We start from the raw sequence: 19919 nt of genomic DNA on the forward strand, positions 1-19919 counted from the left end.
TATTGTTAAAGTACCGGTATTGAAAAAAGCTAATGGTACAGTATAATATATATACAGCCCTTGTGGATCTTGAATAACTACAGTACAATATCTTGACTCTTATTTTGTTGAGAAAATGCTGTTGGTGAAAGCCGGAGTGAAGAAGGTTAACTCCATTTTATCACCTCTTAAGACAACATGGAGAAACCGCAGAGTATTTCAGAATCGCCCAAACCATCCGTGACAAAAACGCACACTGCAGATATTCACCACAGAATGAAAGAAGATCCCGATTGCGCCTAATCCTCCCCAAACATTTCCTGTGTTTATCATTATGACACCGCGCTCTTCCAGTAAAGTCGCATTATGCAGTTCTAAAATTCCTTTGAAACCGAGTATGATGTTTGTGCTTTGACAGCGAGTGGTGTTGGCAATCAAATCCTTCCTTCTAACTCACGGACGCCCCGGAAAGATTGAACCGAAGTTATTACGGAATTGAAAATGAATGGAGAGTCCACCCTTTTCCCTGAAGCCAACGATACCCCGGGCTTTTGCCAGAATGTGTCATAACAGAATATGATCTATTTTGATAAGAATTTTGTTTGTGTAACTCATGAACAATAAAGCAGCTGTAAGTTGGGGAGTTTCTTCATCTAATTGACTTTCGTATTGGCCGCATATCACTCAAACTAAAGTAGACAATCAGGAAACCATGTGGAGACGAAGCAGGTCAACTCGAAACGTCAAGAGATATTCATCATAGTAATGTCAGTTTTCATAACCTCGAGATGTTTTTATTGCCTGTGTCGTAAAACATTGATGCGTCCTGTTGTGTTTTATAGGTTTGGCAAAAAACATGCGAGTATATAAAACGTAAGCTAATTAGGAAAACTGGCAGTGTCGTGGATTTGAGTCCCAAAAATTGTCTTGTCCAGCTCTTCAAAAGTTCCTATCGCCAAAGTGAGTCAAACAGTTGGAAGTCGGAAAAAGAATCAGCCAATATAAGAGGAATCAACTCAACAGGATGCACGCTGTTGAGTTCATTCTTCTTCTTTGGCTCTTTTTAGTCTCTTAAAGGGACTATACAGAGTTTAAACATGTCAAAATTGTGTATTTTCCTCCCCCGACATGCTTCAACAATGTCCTAATGTGCAGAATGAGCCCAAACCTGTTCACCAGCTTAATATAGAAGGTGCAGTTACACGTATGACCTGAGGTGGCAGTAGTGAGTATAAAATGGCAAACTTGCATCTAGCCCCTTTAAAGGAACAGGCCACCGTTTTCCAATACTGTGATATTTTCTTACTTGAGCTTAGACGAGTTGATACGTACCTGTCTGGTCTTTGTAGCTTCCAACTTCACCCCCGTTTGAGGCTGTAGGAATACACTGGGAGAGGCGAAATGCTAACAACATCTTTGGTCTTTTTGTGTGACTGAGGGCAAAGACCAGACAGGTACGCATCAACTCGTCTAAGCTCAGGTATGAACGTATATGTAAAAGTGTGTAAAAATGGCTGCCTGTTCCTTTAACTCCCACCTGAACCAAGCACATTTTCTCCAATTTTGGCTTTACCAAAATAAACATGAGGCGAGAACGAGGATGAAAACGTAACAAACAGCGTCAAAAACGTGACGACAAAGTGAAAAAAAATAAAAAAAAATAAGTAGAAGTAGTAGTAAGATACGTATTTATATTTATCTGAGGTCCGGAAGCAGGGCCACACCCCCGTACGCCTCTTGCCTGCCTATTTAAGCCCCCCGTCTACTAACCTCGTCCTCTCGTTCGGCGTTTCCGGCCCCACCCTCCCTCCCTTTTACTAATTTTCTTCAGCTTATCCTTCAGGTATGGGGACGTGAGCCTGTGAGCTTCCAGAACTTCATTTATCTCGTGTTTATCAATAAACGTTTGTGTACATCGTATCTGAGGTTGAGGTCCTTGTGGGTGAACCAAAGAATAACAGAACAAATTCTAACAAATGTGATGAAAAAGTAACAAAAACGCCACAAAAGAGCAACAGACAACCATCCATCCATTTTCTTCCGCTTTATCCGGGGCCGGGTCGCGGGGGTAGCAGTCTCAGCAGAGATGCGCCCAGACTTTCCGGTCCACACACACCTCCTCCAGCTGTTCTGGGGGGACCCCGAGGCGACACCATGGCCAGCTCAGAGATATAGTCCCACCAGCGTGTCCTGGGTCTTCCACGAGGCCTACTCCCAATAGGACATGCCTGGAGCACCTCCAGAGGGAGGCGACCAGGAGGCATCCGGAACAGACACCCTCAGCTGGCTCCTTTTGACGTGGAGGAGCAGCGGCTTTACTCTGAGCTCCTCCCGGTTAACTGAGCTCCTCACTTCACTACAACTATAGACAGAATACAGTCCGGACTTACCTGTACCGTGTCATAAACCTCAGAAATTCGAGCCAGAAGTGGTTTTGTAGATAACTGAGAGCAGAGAGGGAGATGTTTTCCAGTAGTGTGTATTGGGGCTGCCGGGTCAGAGGCAGGGAAAGTTGCAAGTGGGGGTTTCTGTCCAGAGACACCAGGGGGAGATGAAAGACCCCCAATTATCCCATTGACACTTGTATTACCCCCAGAGAGACCACAAAGACAGTGTATTAAGGTTATAAAGTTATGTAGTTCTGCTTTAAGTGAATCTAAGACAACAAAAATCAACACAAATTGATCCTAAATCATACAAAGTCTCGCAAAACTCAACAAAACCAACATAAATAATTTGGAATTTGGAGAATGCTGCAAGTTTGTTCACTTTCATCCGTCTTTCTCATATTGGTCGAGAGTTAAATGAGGCGACACACGTGCGGTTAGCTTGAATTCTGAAGCAGTCATCAATGCAACGTTTTTATTCCCAGATATTTATAACCCGACGTTAAACCAAAAGTTGAATCTGCTTTTTCTAGTAATTGCAGTTCATAAAACAGTGGGAAGTTGCCGCCCGTTGACAAACATTATGAAGCTGTTGGATGATGTTTTTCCACCTGATTTTTAATGGTCTTTTTTATACAGACCTATCGCTCAAACGTAAAATTAGCTAATGAGACAGCCCGCCGACGCAAATCTGGTTGGCACCTGAATGAATAATCGAAGTAGAAAGTACAATAACACGGCTATTACACTGTATGAAAGGTTTATATCTTTCAAAGTGGAGCCAAAGTAATAAGTCCTCCACAACAAAAAACCCTCATTGCTGAGTCCGTGTCCATGTTCGACCTCTCTGGGCCGGAGTAATGGCTGCCAGCTGCAGGGGGAAGTGAACTGAGCACCTGCAAGGTTCACTGTGGATATTAAAGGAAGCACTGAGCCACCGTTAGAGGCGAGAACACGCGGCCCGTTAACCTCGAGAGCGGAGTCTGGATCGTGTGGAGTCTGGAGGTTTGGCATTGTCAGATTAGAACAAAAGTCGAACCATTTTCAATTTATTTTAGTCTCAGTAGTAGTAGTAGTAGATGTTGTTGTTTCATTTTTCAGACTTTACTAGAAAAACCAAACACATCCAGAATAATGAATGAGTGACCAAATGATTGAAGCCTTTTTGGGGGAACCTTTAAAGGTACACTGTGGAACATTTTGTTTTCTGCTGTTGCCCGCAAATACAAAACATGTTGAAATGTCTTGAAAGTTAAGCACATCGCTGAGTCCAACAAAGCAAGTCAGGTCTTCAAGGATCCGAGGTATTGCGTCATCAAAGAATGGATTTGGATGAGAATATAACCTTTTTTAATCTCATATTTGGCTGCCTTTGGTCAACATCTCCATGGAAACGAGCTGGAGACGACGTCCTGCTCCCAGTATTAGTTTGTTTGTTCTTTTTTTGTTTTCTTTTTCGACAACAAGTTACACATTGTGGCTTTTGAATGATTGCATTTATTTGAGAAGCAAATCAATGAAACGACCTTTTTTACTCGCACCTGAACCGAGCGCATTTTCTTCAGTTTGGCTCTACCCAAATCTAAAAGCTTGTTGAAAAAAGCGTCAAAATAGTGACAAAAAAAAGTTGTTATGAGTTTTTCTAGGCCTAAGCTTTCAAATGAGGTGTTACACTGGTCTATGTGAAGGCTCCAGTCGAGAAAGAGTTTCAGACCGGAGAAAATGCACTCGGATAAGGCGGGGGATAAGAGGGTAAGTAAGCTGCAGAAAGGGGCTTGATCTTTGGGTAAAGGTTTCTTCATTGTGACTGTTCCCAAAGCAAACGTACAGCCAAGGCACACCGTTGTATATAACAGTGTTTTAAAGAGGAGGTATTATGCTTTTTTCAATCACATAGCGCCAGTCTATATCACACTACAATGATGACCAAACCTTCTGTTGGTCTGTAAATGCAGTAAATTAGAATAACTGCCTTGTATAAAATTGCTCTCTCAAAATGGCTGTAGTGAATGTCTTGAAATAGGCCTCTGTCTCTTTAAGAACCTCTGACTCTTTCTGACACGCCCCCTCCACACGCTGTCTGTGGCATCAGTGGGGAGGGGGTTCTGCTGAGGAGCAGTGGCTGGTGACGAAAGCTCGGAGGCGTCTCCAGGAGGTGGGGGCGTTCCTAGGAGGACTCAGGCAAACCTGTCCCTAAAATGGCCGCCATCAGAGTTTTTACAGATTACTCAAAAATACGTGAATGTGCCAAGGCAACACTTCAGGCATGTTTTTAATGACGGAATGACATAATAACATGATGTAAAGCTTGAAAAAGTCGATTTTGCATAATACCCCCCCTTTAAAAAGGCTTTATTCCATTATGGCTATAGAGCGTTTTGGCCTGACCTTTTCTTCTCATTAACAGTTTTGTTTTGATACCACTGACTGCATAATAATGCTAATAATAATGCATTGGTTTTATATAGCGCTTTTCTGGACACTCAAAGACGCTTTACATTGCACTATTCGTTCACTCCAAACCCGGTGGTGGTAAGCTACTATTGTAGCTGCAGCTGCCCTGGGGTAGACTGACGGAAGCTCAGCCCCTCTGACCACCACCAACCACTCACTCACTACATTCGCTAGGCTTCCTGGTGTTCCCAAACGGTCTCCCATCCAAGTCCAGCCAGGCCCTTCCCTGCTTAGCTTCCCCGGTCTATGGTTGATCATATGAAGTCACATGATCACTGAAGGACATATAGACCCTTTAATTGTTTGTAAACATTCGGGGCTGAGCTGGAGGCAGGAAGCAAGATTCCTATCAATTTCCATTGGAGCTGTTGTCATGGTAACGATAAACAAACAGTTTTTGGAAATATCAAATAAACCTGATTTTATCGTCTCAAATGTCGTTCCTCTTGGTCTTGCACCTTAAGCCACAACAAGACCACATGTTTTACGTGTAGTTTCACACTTACAATCGCTAGTTTTAGTTTAATCTTATTTCTCTTGATCACTTCCTGCCTCCAGATGACGTCACTGATGATGTCACCAGTTAAAGGGTCTATTGATCGCACGTCATGTGACACCAGTCTCAGCCAATCGACGCAGGCGACTGACCCGGTCACTGCGTCCCACATGTCCCGTCATTGCGATCATCCAGCCTGTCCCCGAATGCAACGCCACAAGTCTTTAACCAATTTCCCATTTTCATATCCAGCCTCGTGACGATGACCAGATTTGCTATTTACGATTGAAAACAAAAGTTCATTTGACGTTTATGAAAGAGGAGCTTAAACTTCAGAGAGATGATGGAAATATCAAAGCGCCACATGCAAGATAGATTTATAACTCATCGCGCCAATTTAAGAAAAGCCCAAAGACTGATCCACTTTCCTCTTACGTTTCTTCGCATAATGATAGAGTTGTCGGGGAAGCTAGTAGGAGACGTCTTATCCAAACACACTATATACTATACTTGATCTGTGCTCTCCGGGCCAAGCAAAACCTTCCCCCGTTCATAAAAATGGCATTAAATATACTACGGCACCGTCCCAGAGTTATCAGATCTTGTGAATTTACTGCTTTTGCAATTAATCCCAGGCCGCGCTTGACAGGGAGCCGTATATCCCTCTCGGGGGGGGGGTCGGTCGGTGGGTGAGGGGGGAGCGACACGTGCGTTTGGTTAAATCCCGCAGCTGCGAAGAGTAGCCTGTCCGGGCGCCGCGTACGACAGACGGAGTTACATAAATTATGCATACGGTCCAGCGCGGTGATTTCACTCACTAACTATTCCGCGCTCTTTCCCCCCACGGAGCTTTTAGGCGGTGGATATTTTGGAGTGGATTATTGGAAAAGTGTGTTTTGGGTTTTTTTGGGGGTTTTTTTGTTAAAAGCTGGAGGGTCAGCGTCGGGTCCAAAGCACAAAGGTGTCACTGAAAGCAGACGCTGAAGTTGAACAGAAGCCAAAGGAGTAAAAGGAACAAGATGTCACTGGAGGAAGGTGAAAGTGACGGGACGGGAGGGGAAGCCGAGGGTGCATTTGGTGATGTTGGCCAGAAATCTGCTCAAAATCCAGTGATATAAGTTCTTGAGCTGTCATCTGTACCAGGTCGTTTTGATATTTGTCTTTGATGCAAGTGCTGGTTCTTATTCAGCTGGTTTGGGATCCACCAGAGGTCAAACAAAGGTGTAAACTTGACCAGACCCCCCGTGTTTGAGTAGGTTTCCTTCACTGAAACTTTGCCTGGCCGGCCAAACTACATGCTTTTTCATAGATAATTCAAAGACATGATTTCCCGGTAGGTGTGATTGACATCAACCAATTAGAGCAACGCTAGACACATCCAAAAACGTCCTTTTTTTACGAGGAACACTTCGAACAATGTTTCTTGCTCCGGTTTTAGGGATTTTATATTTTCCAATTCACTAGCAAGGACCACACCACAACAAAGTGCAATTAAGATTTTACTCACAAGGTTGTAGTGTAGAGTGAAACTGGGCGAGACTGAGGGTGGGGGCTCCGTCTCGGCTGAACCCAGCTATTCGGGACCCCCCTTCTAAGCAGGAGAATCATTGCTGAAATGGAACAGACACGAAGGGAGCAGTGTTAATTTCGTCGACTAAAATATTTAGTCTTAATTTTAGTCAAAGTGATATTTTTGACGACTAAAATTGGACTAAAACTAAATTAAGAGTTATTCGTGAGACTAAAACTATGACTAAAATGTCCAGATATTTTAGTCGACTAAAATAAGACTAAATAAAAATGAAAGGGAGAGACTAAAATCATCCAAACTTCTATTGACCGTCTGAAAGAGCCTCAGATCATGTAAATTCTCTGCCAAAGGAGCAGCTCTGAGCTTTGTTCATGTGGAGCAGCTCCATGAAGCAGAGGAACAAGATTAAATATGATTATAATGAATATTATATTATTATCAATGCAAAGTCGACTAAATTTGTCTTAAATTTAGTCGACTAAATTTACTTGCAATTTTAGTCAACTAAAACTAGACTAAAATCGAAATACATTTTCGTCAAAAAACTAAATTAAAATATGTTGTCAAAATGAACACTGGAAGGGAGGGAGGGCCGGGTCGACAGTTTCCAACAAACTGAGATGACGAGGCTTGGCTTGGCGTATAATGGCTCGTGAGTAATTAGAGGTGTGGTTAGGTGAAAGCAAGAGTGGTTGGTGTGCAAAGTGTGACAGGTTGAGGCATAGTCCTGCTCCTGAACCTAGTCAATAAATATTTAATGCATATGATTTTAAACAGCCGAAAGTGCAGAAGAAGACAGTGCAAAAGTCGAGAAGCTTTTAGATTTGGATAAAGCCGAACTGGAGAAAATGTGCTTAATTCAGGAATAAGAGGTTAAAGGAACAGGCCACCGTTTTCCCATACTGAGAAAAGTTCTTACCTGAGCTTAGACGAGTTGATGCGTACCTGTCTGGTCTTTACGTGTGCGCTCAGTCACGCAAAAAGACCAAAGATGTTGTTAGCATTTAGCCTCTCCCAGTATATTCCTATAGCTCCAAACGGGGGTGAAGTTTGAAGCGACCAAGCTCCTCCACGTTTCCCATATTTAAATCCAGTTACAGGAGCAGTTACACGATCCAAGTCCAAGTCACACAAGATTAAACGATTTTCTAAGTGGATAAAAAAGGGAACTATATTGTGAGGCTTAATAACACCTTAGGAGCACTTCGACATCCGCTCAGTAATATCTCCTTCTCCTGAGGTGTTATTACAAATAGAGGAATTGTGGAAGAGCTCGGTCACTTCTAACTTCACCCCCGTTTGGCCCCATAGAGGAGAGGAGGAGAGGCTAAATGCTAACTTTGGTCTGTTTACGTGACTGAGCGCACACGTAAAGACCAGACAGGTACGCATCAACTCGTCTAAGCTCAGGTAAGAACATAGCATGGAAAAACGGTGGCCTCTTTAAGAATCATACTGGCCAGTTCAAAAACCCCAACGTGGCTCTTCAGTCGTCTTGTCTTTGTCCAAGTTCTATTGACGTAAAAGCAGACAGAATAATAGCGGCGCAACAACAAAAATGTAATGATCGTATTCCCACCGCAAAGCATTCCTTCACAAAGAGCGACTTCTAATTTCACTTTATTATTTAGGATGTTTCCAAGCCGTAAACAAAATCACAATTACCTTCTTATTATGCAGAAAGAAATCTTGATTATAATGACTTCAACATGGAACTTTCTCTCTCCATAAAACCCGACGGTTCGTCCGCCTTCTCTTTGGAAACGGGAACGCTGGCCTTTCACGCTTGTTCATATTTGTAAGCCGAGTGCCTCTATAGCAAACCACACTCTCTCAATAAAGAAATCTGTTGCTCGTTTTCCCTCCCATCTTTTAACACCGTTTTTTTGTATACACTGTGCCCCGCTCTCTGGGGGGGGCACACACGCCGAGGCCCAAAGCGATCAGGTCCAATTTGCACGTCGGCTTTAGCGTTTGGCGTTAGAGAAACAAACGCCGGCGCCAAGAAAAACAGCTCGGAGCCCGAACGTGGGAGCCGCGCGACCGTTAAAACCAGTGCCCAGATTAATCATGTTCCCATTTCGGGGCATTTCAGCAAAAACCAATCAGCGAGATTTATAACAGAGAGGGGGGGGGGGGGGGGGGGCACGGGGGCCACGCGGCGGGCACGGCACAAGAGCAAGTCATTAGCGGGTGAATGAGTGAGAAAGTAACTGTAAATGTGGCAGTAATTGTCCATATTCATTGTCACATAAATAAGTACAGAAGCTTATAAAACACATACAAAATAAGATGTTTTCTATTGTAAATTCTTCAAAATGGCCACCGCTTATCCTTGACATTTTCTCAGTGAGATTCATAAAGTCGTCCCTGAAATGGTTTAAGAGTCTGTGAAGAGAAAACCATCGTGAAGCTCATGGAGAAACTGTCAAAAGTGTGAAAGGTGGTGATCAAAGCAAAAGGCGGCGGCCATTTTGAAGAATCTATTTCACCTTTTTTTTTGTTTAAGACGTAATTCCATTTGAGTTAAATCATAAATGAACGCCGTCAGTGAGAATCTACTTGAAATAAAATAAAAATAAAATAAAAATAAAAGAAACAGCAAAACATAATGCAGAGTGAGCGCTCACTTTATCCAGAAACAATCTTGTATCTGATCCGCCGGTGCAGCTGGAGTTTAGTAACAACAGCAGTAACTTCAGGCTCTGTGAGGCTAAAGCTAAAGGTAAATCCCATGTGTTAATGTTGTCACTGCTTTTCTCCTTGTCTAAGAGCTCTAGTTTCTTATTCAGTCCTGGTTTAGTCCTGGTTTTTAGCCAGTTTTCTGTAAGTGCTGGTTAAAGGGACTATAGGGAGTTTAAAAATGTTAAAATTGTGTATTTTCCTCCCCCTACATGTACCAGCCATGTCCTGTTCACCACAACTGTGTCTGAAATCCTGCACTGTCACTGAAAAAGTGTCACTTCGGGTCCAAATTGCCGTCATGCACGATAGATGGTGCAGTTACAAATGTGGCCTGAGGTGACAGTAGTGAGCATAAAATGGCGAATTTGCATCCAGCCCTTTTAAGTCCTGGCTCAGACCGCGGCTCTGCCATCTCTGATAATGACTTAAATGTTTGTAAGTTATAGCTTTGCTTCGCTTTAAAGGGACTAGATGCAAGTTGGCCATTTTATACTCGCTACTGCCACCTCAGGTCTTACGTGTAACTGCAGCTTCTATATTAAGCTCGTGCATTACGGCACTTTAGACCCGAAGTGACACCTTTTTGAATGACAGTGCAGGATTTTAGAGCCAGTTGTGGTGAACAGGTCATTGCTGGAACATGTAGGGGGAGGAAAATACTTAATTTTAACATTTTTAAACTCTGTATAGTCACTTTAAGAAAACATCTGCATTTGCGTTGAAGCTGCTCATGAGTTCAGGCTTTTTTTAGACTCACTGTGGATCATTTATTGACGTCCGGAGAGAAAAAGTATTGTAAATTAGCACAGAAAAAAAAGGGGGTTTTGACTACCGCCCCCTACTGGAGCTTTTCGGTCAGTACCAAGTAGGTAACCCAAGGCAGGAGTTTTCCTGCTCAGACTGCAGGAGTTCTGAAGATGCCTTCTCTTTTTTCCGCTGCTTCTCTCGTCCCTCCAAGCAGTTTCTTGTGGTCTCCCTGTCTGTCACCGTCTGTGCCTCTGCAGAAGGTTCAAAGCTTGTGTTTTCCTCCGCATCGCTGCCTCCGTCTGGATTCAGCAGATCCAGATCGTGGCATGGGGCCTGCAGCCTTGGTGTGTGGTGGGTGCATTGGCCTTTATACTGAAGGCAACACCTCTAAAGAATAAATATTTCCTTTTTTATACATAGCTTGCTTTGAGAAATTCTGCTTAACAAAAATTAATTCCTCCAAACTCATCAACCGCACTACAAGGCCACTGGTAAATTTCCGCCCCTCGACATGTATAAATATCTGTCTCAGCTTTGAAGGATTTCTGTCGGGGCCACGGCGAGATGGTGCGAGAGCAGAAGTCGCTCATGAAACATCCACAAATATACGAATAGGCGTGATTTACAAAGTGCGAAGAAGTGCGGTGAGAAGTCTGGCGGCCGCCGGCTTCAAAGGCGTGGACGCGTGAGATTTTTTTCTTCAGTTTTTCCTGAACGTGTGAAAGACAAAATGCACCCGTCCCGAACAGTTTATTTCCAGAGGAGATGATGAAAATGTTTATGGCTTTGGAAACTGGATGAGACTGAAGTGACAGAGAGAAAAGACAGAGACAGGAACCAACTCCATGAATAAAACTGGGAAAGGTTTCGCCATTGTTTTACTGGAGGAACTTGTGATACAAGAGTAACAGGCATGGGGGAACGTGTTTGTAGAGGTCTTAACTACAAGGTCGTCCGGCTTTTTCGTCGCTATTTTGACGCCTTTTTCAAGAAGCTTTTAGATTTGGGTAAAGCCAAACTGGGGAAAGTGTGCTCGGTTCAGGTGGGGGTTAAGAGGTTAAATATTTTTTTGATACCTATGCTAAAATATTTGTCATCTAGAACCAGAGAACAAGTATTAATCCCTTGTCCTTCCATTGCATTTCATTTATATCATTTGTTTGAACTGAAACAACCAACAAACTTTTTTTTTCTTAACCAATTTTTTCATGTTTTTTCCCCCAAAATTTCCATATTTTTCCAATTTGTTCCCCCTTAACACATTGAGGCTGCGCTGTTTTGGGGATTTAGCTGTTGAGTGCCAACAATCCAGACCATTTTTCATGATATTTGTAGCACCACAGCGTATGCTATGTTATAGCTATGGACACATGCTGTGGCCCGTTTGAAAGGTGAGACTCTATGGTGAAAACAGTTTAATTCTATGTGTCTCGGTTCCTGAGAAATCTAAGCTAAACAGAGGCTAGTTTTGATCAAAATCACAGATTTTTTTTCTACAGAGATAATGTGTGTTTTATGAAACACTCTCCTTTCTGATTAACAACTCTCTCCTCTCTGGACGGACACTAACATTATGTGAAGCGGCAAATGCCTAAATATCTCTGTTTCAAGTCAATTTCCATCGAAAACATTGTTGACACGTTTTGAAACACAGCGTGTTATCGATCGCTCTTTATCGCGTGTGCATTGTAAGACTTTTGGAGACTGGACCGATTTTAACCATTGAAAAACTCTCAACTGTTTCGATCTTTCCATGAGAAGCTGCTGTGCTTTGTTAAACGCTCCAGAGAGCGAGAGTGTCGGGTTTACAGCTGTTCGCTGCACAACACCACGCCCCCTCGGACTAAAAATAGAAAAGAAACGCAATAATATATATGAAACGTCCAGATGTGACTTTTCACAGGTTTATTTTACTTCTATTCATCACAGAGCTACAAAAGCCACACATAAGGTGTATTAGAGTGTCTAATTTCTTTGTAGAAAAAAAGCAGTGTTCAATTTTTCCATAATGTTCAATCTTTTTTCTATTTTTTCATTTTTTCTTCCCAATTTTACCCACATTTTTCCACTTGTTTTGTCCCCCCCCCCCCCCCCCAAATTTTACCCTTTTTTGTATTATTTTTTTCCACTTGTCTTCTACTGTTTTTTGCTTTTAAATTTTGATGACCAACAGCATCTAAACTTTAATATAAAAATGTATATTTCTTACTAGTAAAACCTAAACCTTTCTTTCGATACTCGACTGGTGTCGTTCAACGGTTCCCAGCCCGGGTTCAGACCCCAAAGACTCAGGATATATTGTAGTTTGCAGAGATCCTGATCAGCTGAATAACTGTATGATTTTTGATTAGAGTTTGAGCTGTGGATTTGCATGTGACTCCAGGAGAAGCTGCTAAAAACAGGAGAATCCAAAGCAACTGTTTACTCTTTCAAGTAAACCGATGTGGCCGATGTTGCCATGGACTGTAATGCCGAACAGAGCTGTGGAAGAATGGAGTGGGAATTGACAAAGACCACCATTATCGGCCTTTTATTGTTTCAAAAGAAGGTTTGAAATATAAGAAGCTCAAATAGCCTGTTTTTGTTGTCCTGTGCATAATGGGGAACAGAGGACTGCACTGAAAACATGTTTGTGGAAGACTGCCGTGATAATCGACAAATACCACCGTTATGTGACTGGAAAAAGCCACAGACGAGTGAGGATCTCTGCCTCCGCGTTGACAGGCTTCAGAAACCTTTTATTAAAGTGCGATTTATTAATACTAATCACTTGATGACGGCTGAGGAAAAGGCAAGTTTATGTACGTATGGCTTGAGGCAATTCAAAGTCCTTCACAACAGAGCAGATGAAAACAGTCCATAAACATGAGTCATTTCATTTTCTCCAAAGTCTGAGATGGTTCATGTTGTTCTAACACAAGGGTGGGGAACCTTTTTCAAAGCAAGGGCCTTATAATTTAGCGACCAGCATTCTAGGGTTCATACAACACTGAGAATATGGAGGATCCTCATTTCTATGCATGTCAGACTCACATAATGCGATGGCTGGAGCTGTTTATCTTTGTCGAGGCGTGTGTTGTGAGCTGGCAGTGATGATGATGCTGCTCAAAGCTGGTTTTCCAAGATTGGGTCAGTCTTGTGAAAGCTGGGCGCTCAAACTCCAACGACGAGCATTCATTGCATCCAAACGCATTTGTTTGGAGGTGTAATGGCGCTCGAGATTTGCCGTCTTCAGCACTGACAGCCCCTCGCCACGTACTAGGCACACACTTTGACAAAGAAGAAATCATTCGTCAGTTTTTCCTGGAATTCAAGATCCACCTTCCTTTTCTTAGCGGTCACCATGATACATCACGTAAAATCACATGACCCTGATCTGTACTGTATTAAAATATGAAAAATGCCTTGGGGGGCCTGGTCACATGGTTGAGAGTCGCTGCTAGATGAAGAATATGAGTTTAAGTCTTATCATATTGAGTGCCAAACTTCGTTGCGAAACTAGACACTCTTATGTGTGGTTTTGGGAGCTCTGTGATGAACAGAAGTGAAATAAATGACGATCAAAAACTTGTGAAAAGTCACGATCTGGACATTTTATATAAATTGTTGCGTTTCTTTTCTCTTTTTTTTTTGTCTGAGGGGGCGTGGTGTTGCATAGCGAACAGCTGTAAACCCGACACTTCTCTCTCGCTCTCTGGAGCACGTTTGACAAAGCTGAGCGGCTTCTCATGGACAGATCGAAACAGATTTGAACATTTCTCTGAGTTTTTAAATGGTCAAAATCGGTCCAAGGACGACTGAGAAACATCCTGTTAAAGTCTTCAATCCGAGAACCAGGATGTTTAAATGCACAAAGCGGTCGATAACAAGCAGTGTTTCAAAAGTGTAAACAATGTTGTCGTCGAAAATTGACTTGAAACATTTGCCTCTTTCCATAACGTTAGTGTCCGTCCAGAGGGGAGAGAGTTGATCAGAAAGGAGAGCGTTTCATAAAACCCCCATTATCTCCTCATCTTGACTTTTTTTTTTTTTTTTGGATCAAAACTAGCCTCTGTTTAGCTTTGATTTCTCAGGAACCGAGGCTTGTAGAATTAAACAGTTTCCACCTACGTAGAGCTTAGAGTCTCACCTTTCAAACGAGCCACAGCATGTGTCCATAGATATAACAGAGAATATGCTGTGGTGCTACAAATATCATGAAAATGGTCTGGATTGTTGGCACTCGAAGTGTTAAAAGTAGTTTGTTGTGTTTTAGTTTTTCACATTTATTATGGGAACAAAGAATCAAAGCTCCCTGAACTTTAACACTGTTTGTGCCACAATATTTGAAGGGAATTAAGCCCACTTTTCTTAGAGGAATTAGTTCAACTCGACCACAATGGAGACTTTAAGTCCGGGCCTCTCCAGGACTTTTAATGTTTGTTCTTTTTGAGCCATTCAGAAGTGGATTTGTTCGTATGTTTGGTGTCAAGGTCCAAGCACTCATTTGGAAACTGCATTGTGTGTGAGATGTTTCGATGTCAAGTGTGATGTTGGTTGTCACTTTTCGGATGATAAAGAAAAGACATTATTCTGCTCTTTTCTATGTTTAATATTTACCGAATGTTCCCCCTCTTTGTTTTCCAGGTCACAGAAAACATAATCTCCAAACAGACTTTCATAGGTAAGAACGAAGTCATCATTTACTCCACATTATCGCCGCTGTAATCCCCCGTCAAACCGCCTAAACTCACTTCATCCCCCTGTTTTCGCAGAGGCGCGGACCATGCCTCGCACGTTCAACTCCACGGGGTCGAAGTTCGTGACCTCGGTGGCGCAGCGGCCTTCGGCTCACTTGACCCTGCGCGACACCAGTTCGCAAGGTGAGCCCGGAGCGTCACCCCTGAGGTTAAAAACGATTCTGACCCCGGAGCCAGAATCCGACCGGCCGTTATTCAATGTCATGTCAGTGTTTGTGAGAGCAGTTTGTGCGGACGCAGAGTGGACACAGGTCAGGAGGGATGGAGGGATAGTCTAAAGGTCAGGAAAGAAAGAGTTCATTAAAAGAATTTGAGATCGTTTGTCACATGGTGTCTATGGGATCATCTGCGCTCGATCTTCTGCGGGGAGTGGCCTGAGGGGTCTGGCAGATGTTTCCCGGGAGCTTCCTGAAACAGTGGCACCTCTAGACGACAGAACTACCCACACTGCCTGAAAAAAAGGTTCCCGCACACTATCTCACTCTTTTGCTTGGCTTTTATTACAGTGACGTTTCGGTCGCTCTGACCTTCATCAAAGATCCGGTGTTGCATTCATTTTTCACCAAGATCTTGTACTGATGATGGGAGCAGGGTTCATTTTGATGGTCAACGGATACCGAGACACTTTGATGCACTTAAGAAAAGCCGCCTCTATTATTGTTTATGAGAGAAGGCACATCGAGGTTGCAGTGACGCTGGACCCAGCCCCACGTTTCGGATCTACTGAATCCAGACGCAGCACCGCGGAGGAAAACACAGGCGTTTACTCGTCCTGCAAAGGCACAGACGAGTCTCTGGCCTGTGACAGATGGGGAGACTGCTAGAAACTTTGTTGGGAGGGACGAGAGGAGCAGCAGAGACAGAGACAGAGAAAGCATCATCAGGGCTTAAAGTATTATGCAAAATCGACTTTTTCAAGCTTTACATCATGTTTTTATGTCATTCCCTCACTAAAAACATGCCTGAAGTGTTGCCTTGGCACATTCACGTATTTTTGAGTAATCTGTAGAAACTCTGATGGCGGCCATTTTAGGGCTAGGTTTGCCTGAGTCCTCCTAGGAACGCCCCCACCTCCTGGAGACGCCTCCAGGAGTTTTCGTCACCAGCCGAGTAACCAACCACTGCCCCTCAGCAGAACCCCCTCCCCACTGATGCCACAGACAGCATGTGGAGGGGGCGTGTCGGGAAGGGTCAGAGGTTCTTAAAGAGACATTTTTCAAGACATTCACTACAGCCATTTTGAGAGAGCAATTTTATACAAGGCAGTTATTCTAATTTACTGCATTTACAGACCAACAGAAGGTTTCGTCATCATTGTAGTGTGATATAGACTGGTGCTATGTGATTGACAAAAGCATAATACCCCCTCTTTAAAGGGACAGGCCACCATTTTTCCAAACTGAGATATGTTCTTACCTGAGCTTATACGAGTTGATGCGTACTCCTCTGCGTGCGCTCAGTCACATAAAAAGACCAAAGATGTTGTTAGCATTTGGCCTCTCCCAGCATATTCCTATAACTCCAAACAAGGGTGAAGTTGGAAGCTACCACACTCTTCCACGGGCACGGACAGACCAGACAGGTACGTATCAACTCGTCTAAGCTCAGGTAAGAACATATCTCAGTGTGGAAAAACGGTGGCCTGTTCCTTTAAGCTTCAGGGAACACATGTTAAACTCGTGTCTGTCGCCAACTTGCTATTAACCTGCAAAAAAGAGCTAGGTTTGCTCTCTCTCGCAACACGGACATGCGTGTCTTATTTTATTTATGATAACTGTATAGATCACATGTTTAAAGCTCTGCATGGTTTGAGAAAAGCCTCTGAAGTGCCATGTTTTAGTCACTAAGGTCCTCTCATGGTCGTCTCCCACATGAAAAAAGATCTGTTCCTTTGGCAGTGGATTTAAGTGAGATGAGGCTCTTTCAGATGGTCATCAGAAGTTTGGCTGATTTTTGCCTCTTCGTTTCATATTTATTTAATCATTTTCAAACATTTTAGTCATAATTTTAGTCTTAACTCCCTTCCCAGGCCTCGGAGCAGAGAACCATCGCGGGGAAAATCCGTCACAACTTTGTTCACCTCGGATTGTCTTTTATACATTTCTTCTTCTATCGCTCCGACTTCTTTATCTCAGAACTCTCCCGTACGAAATATGAAGTATCTGAAGCGCTGACTATGGCTTGAGCTATGAATATTTTCTTTATCTGGAACCAGATGTCTGAGAAACTGCCCGTCATAAAGGGCTCTGCAGGCGCTTGTGTAGAAGACAAAAGAGCACACGCAGCCCTTAAATCAACTCTTATCAAGCGAAGCCCACATTCTAAACCAGAGCAGCGTTTACTTTTCAGCAGCTCGGTCCCTGTGAAGAAGAGGCCCGTCTCCGCGTCGTCAGTAGCAGAGCAGACGGGACGGGCGTTTGTTTCGAAAGGAATTCTTCTCATCTCGCTAGTGAAAAGTCGGGGTGAGCTTGTTCCTCTCGTAAAACCGGGACGGACGGATTTGAGATTGACGTTTATGAAGATACGAATGGAAGGAAATGTCGAGGCTCCTGGTTCCTTTGTGACGTGGTTTTCCAGTGACCTTTAATACAGTTCCAACTCTTCCAATGCATTAATATTCACAGCTTAGGAAAGATTATATGTCTGGAGGTAGCAGGGCCGAGTGTCTGCCATTTTGTGCTTTTTCAAGTCCTAAAATAGAGATGGTTGGATCAGAAAGTGGTTTTATGAGATTTATTCTGACCGTCTTGGAGGAAAATGGACGGCTTTTGAGTTCAATCAAATGTTGCTTCTTACTTTTTGAGTTACTGAAGGCAAAATTTAGAACCGCTGGCATTTCAAAGACAAAACAGCGATATTTCTGTTGAAGTTCGCTGTTTTTCTGCCTTTTTGGTTTGTAAGTGGATATAAAGGGATAAGGGTGAAGATCAGGACAGACTAGACATTGCTGAAATTGTCAGGGCTGAGACAATGATTGGCAATATTTTCAAAATTTTGGGAGGGAGATCAGCTTCCCGATGGCCTTGTGTATGAAGCTGTTCTGCAGTCGACTGGAACTGGTCTGTAGAATCCGCAGTCCCTGAATCCCTGAAGGCATTACCTTGAAGAGATTGTGCGATGGGTGCGTAGGGTCCCCTTTGTGGGTGAGACGGGTGGAGTACATGTCCTTAATAGAGGGGAGAGGGGCTCCACAGATCTCTCTCACGATGCGCTGGAGGCTCCGTTGGCAGGAGGCAGTGCTGAAGAACCTCACAGTGATGGAGCTGGTCAGGATGCTCTCTATAGTCCCTCTGTAGAAGAACCACACAGTAATGGAGCTGGTCAGGATGCTCTCTATAGTCCCTCTGTAGAAGAACCACACAGTGATGGAGCTGGTCATGATGCTCTCTATAGTCCCTCTGTAGAAGAACCTCACAGTGATGGAGCTGGTCAGGACGCTCTCTATAGTCCCTCTGTAGAAGAACCTCACAGTGATGGAGCTGGTCAGGATGCTCTCTATAGTCCCTCTGTAGAAGAACTTCACAGTGATGGAGCTGGTCAGGACGCTCTCTATAGTCTCTCTGTAGAAGAACCACACAGTGATGGAGCTGGTCAGGACGCTCTCTATAGTCTCTCTGTAGAAGAACCACACAGTGATGGAGCTGGTCAGGACGCTCTCTATAGTCTCTCTGTAGAAGAACCACACAGTGATGGAGCTGGTCAGGATGCCCTCTATAGTCTCTCTGTAGAAGAACCTCACAGTGATGGAGTTGGTCAGGATGCTCTCTATAGTCCCTCTGTAGAAGTTGCACATAACGGAGGCTGGGACTCTGGCTTTTCTTGACCAGTGATGTAGTGTGCCTGGTCCAGGAGAGCTTCTCTGTGATGTGCACACCCAGGAACTTAGTGCTGGTCACCCTCTCCACTGCAGCACTGTTGATTGTTAGAGGAGCATGCAACAATCCCTTTTGTCTTAAACAACACTGTCTGAACATCCTGAATGACCAGGATATTCCATGGATTTCTTCTTCCCTGAGGCCTCGGGCATATTCCAAGATGACAATGCCAGGATTCATCCGGTTCATGTTGTGAAAGAGTGGTTCAGGGATCATGATCTTAGTCCAGATCTTAACCCCATTGAGAATCTTTGGGATGTGCTGGAGAAGGTTATGCGCAGTGGTCACACTCTCCCTTCCTCAATACAAGATCTTGGTGAAAATGAATGTAACTCTGGATCTTTTGATATTGCAGAAGCTTAGTTTTATTAACGTCTTACCCCCAAAAAATCCGAAATCTACAAAGTTACAGCCTATAGTCCAGTGTAACGCCTCATTTGAAAGCTAAGACCTAATAAACTGACTTTTTTGTCGCATTTTTTAAGCTTTTTTGTGGTGTTTTGGTCTCTTTATTTATCTACTGGGCCATGTGCGAAGCAGGTCATTGCATTTCGTAACCGAGGAATGCTTTCGACTGTCTCCTTCACACAGCGCAGAGGTCTTTTCTGTCTCGCTTTCATGTGGGACTCGCGTGCAAAAGGCTGGGTGTCGACAAATCTGGCAGCCCCGCGCCCGGCCCGACAAAAGGGAGCGCGTTTTGTCTGAGGAAGGAAGACGCCCCGACCTCTGACCCCCGATGTGTAGCTTAGCGGAGCCTGATCTCGGGGCAAAACAAACCGGTGAGGGACGACGCGCCGCACACGCCAGAGCTCTGCAGCGTCGGCGCGGGGGGCCTGAGGTATGCCAAGGCCGCCCCGCACAATGGGACGGCAATGTCGCGGCGAAATGAAAACAGGAAGGGGAAGATGTTCAAACGCAGTTGTAGGAAGCGCGCCGCGGATCAGACGCTATGAAGAACCTGATGATTGAAGATTTACTTGCAAATCGGATGTTGTTTTAGGCACGTCTTCGAAAAGCTTGTGGTAG

At 43.8% G+C, this 19919-nt stretch overlaps 1 protein-coding gene across 1 annotated transcript in view; it reads left to right on the forward strand.

The window, feature by feature from the left end:
* The window catches only part of tnfsf10l (TNF superfamily member 10, like), a 139467-nt gene that overhangs the window by 111606 nt on the left and 7942 nt on the right, over positions 1 to 19919 (forward strand). Inside the window, exons 3-4 of the mRNA XM_079579964.1 lie at positions 14906 to 14942; positions 15034 to 15141. Coding sequence (XP_079436090.1) covers positions 14906 to 14942; positions 15034 to 15141 — 145 coding nt within the window. The remainder of the gene's footprint in view (positions 1 to 14905; positions 14943 to 15033; positions 15142 to 19919) is intronic.

Source organism: Gobius niger (genome assembly GCF_951799975.1).
Source record: "Gobius niger genome assembly, chromosome: 21".
Classification (NCBI taxonomy): Eukaryota; Metazoa; Chordata; class Actinopteri; order Gobiiformes; family Gobiidae; genus Gobius; species Gobius niger.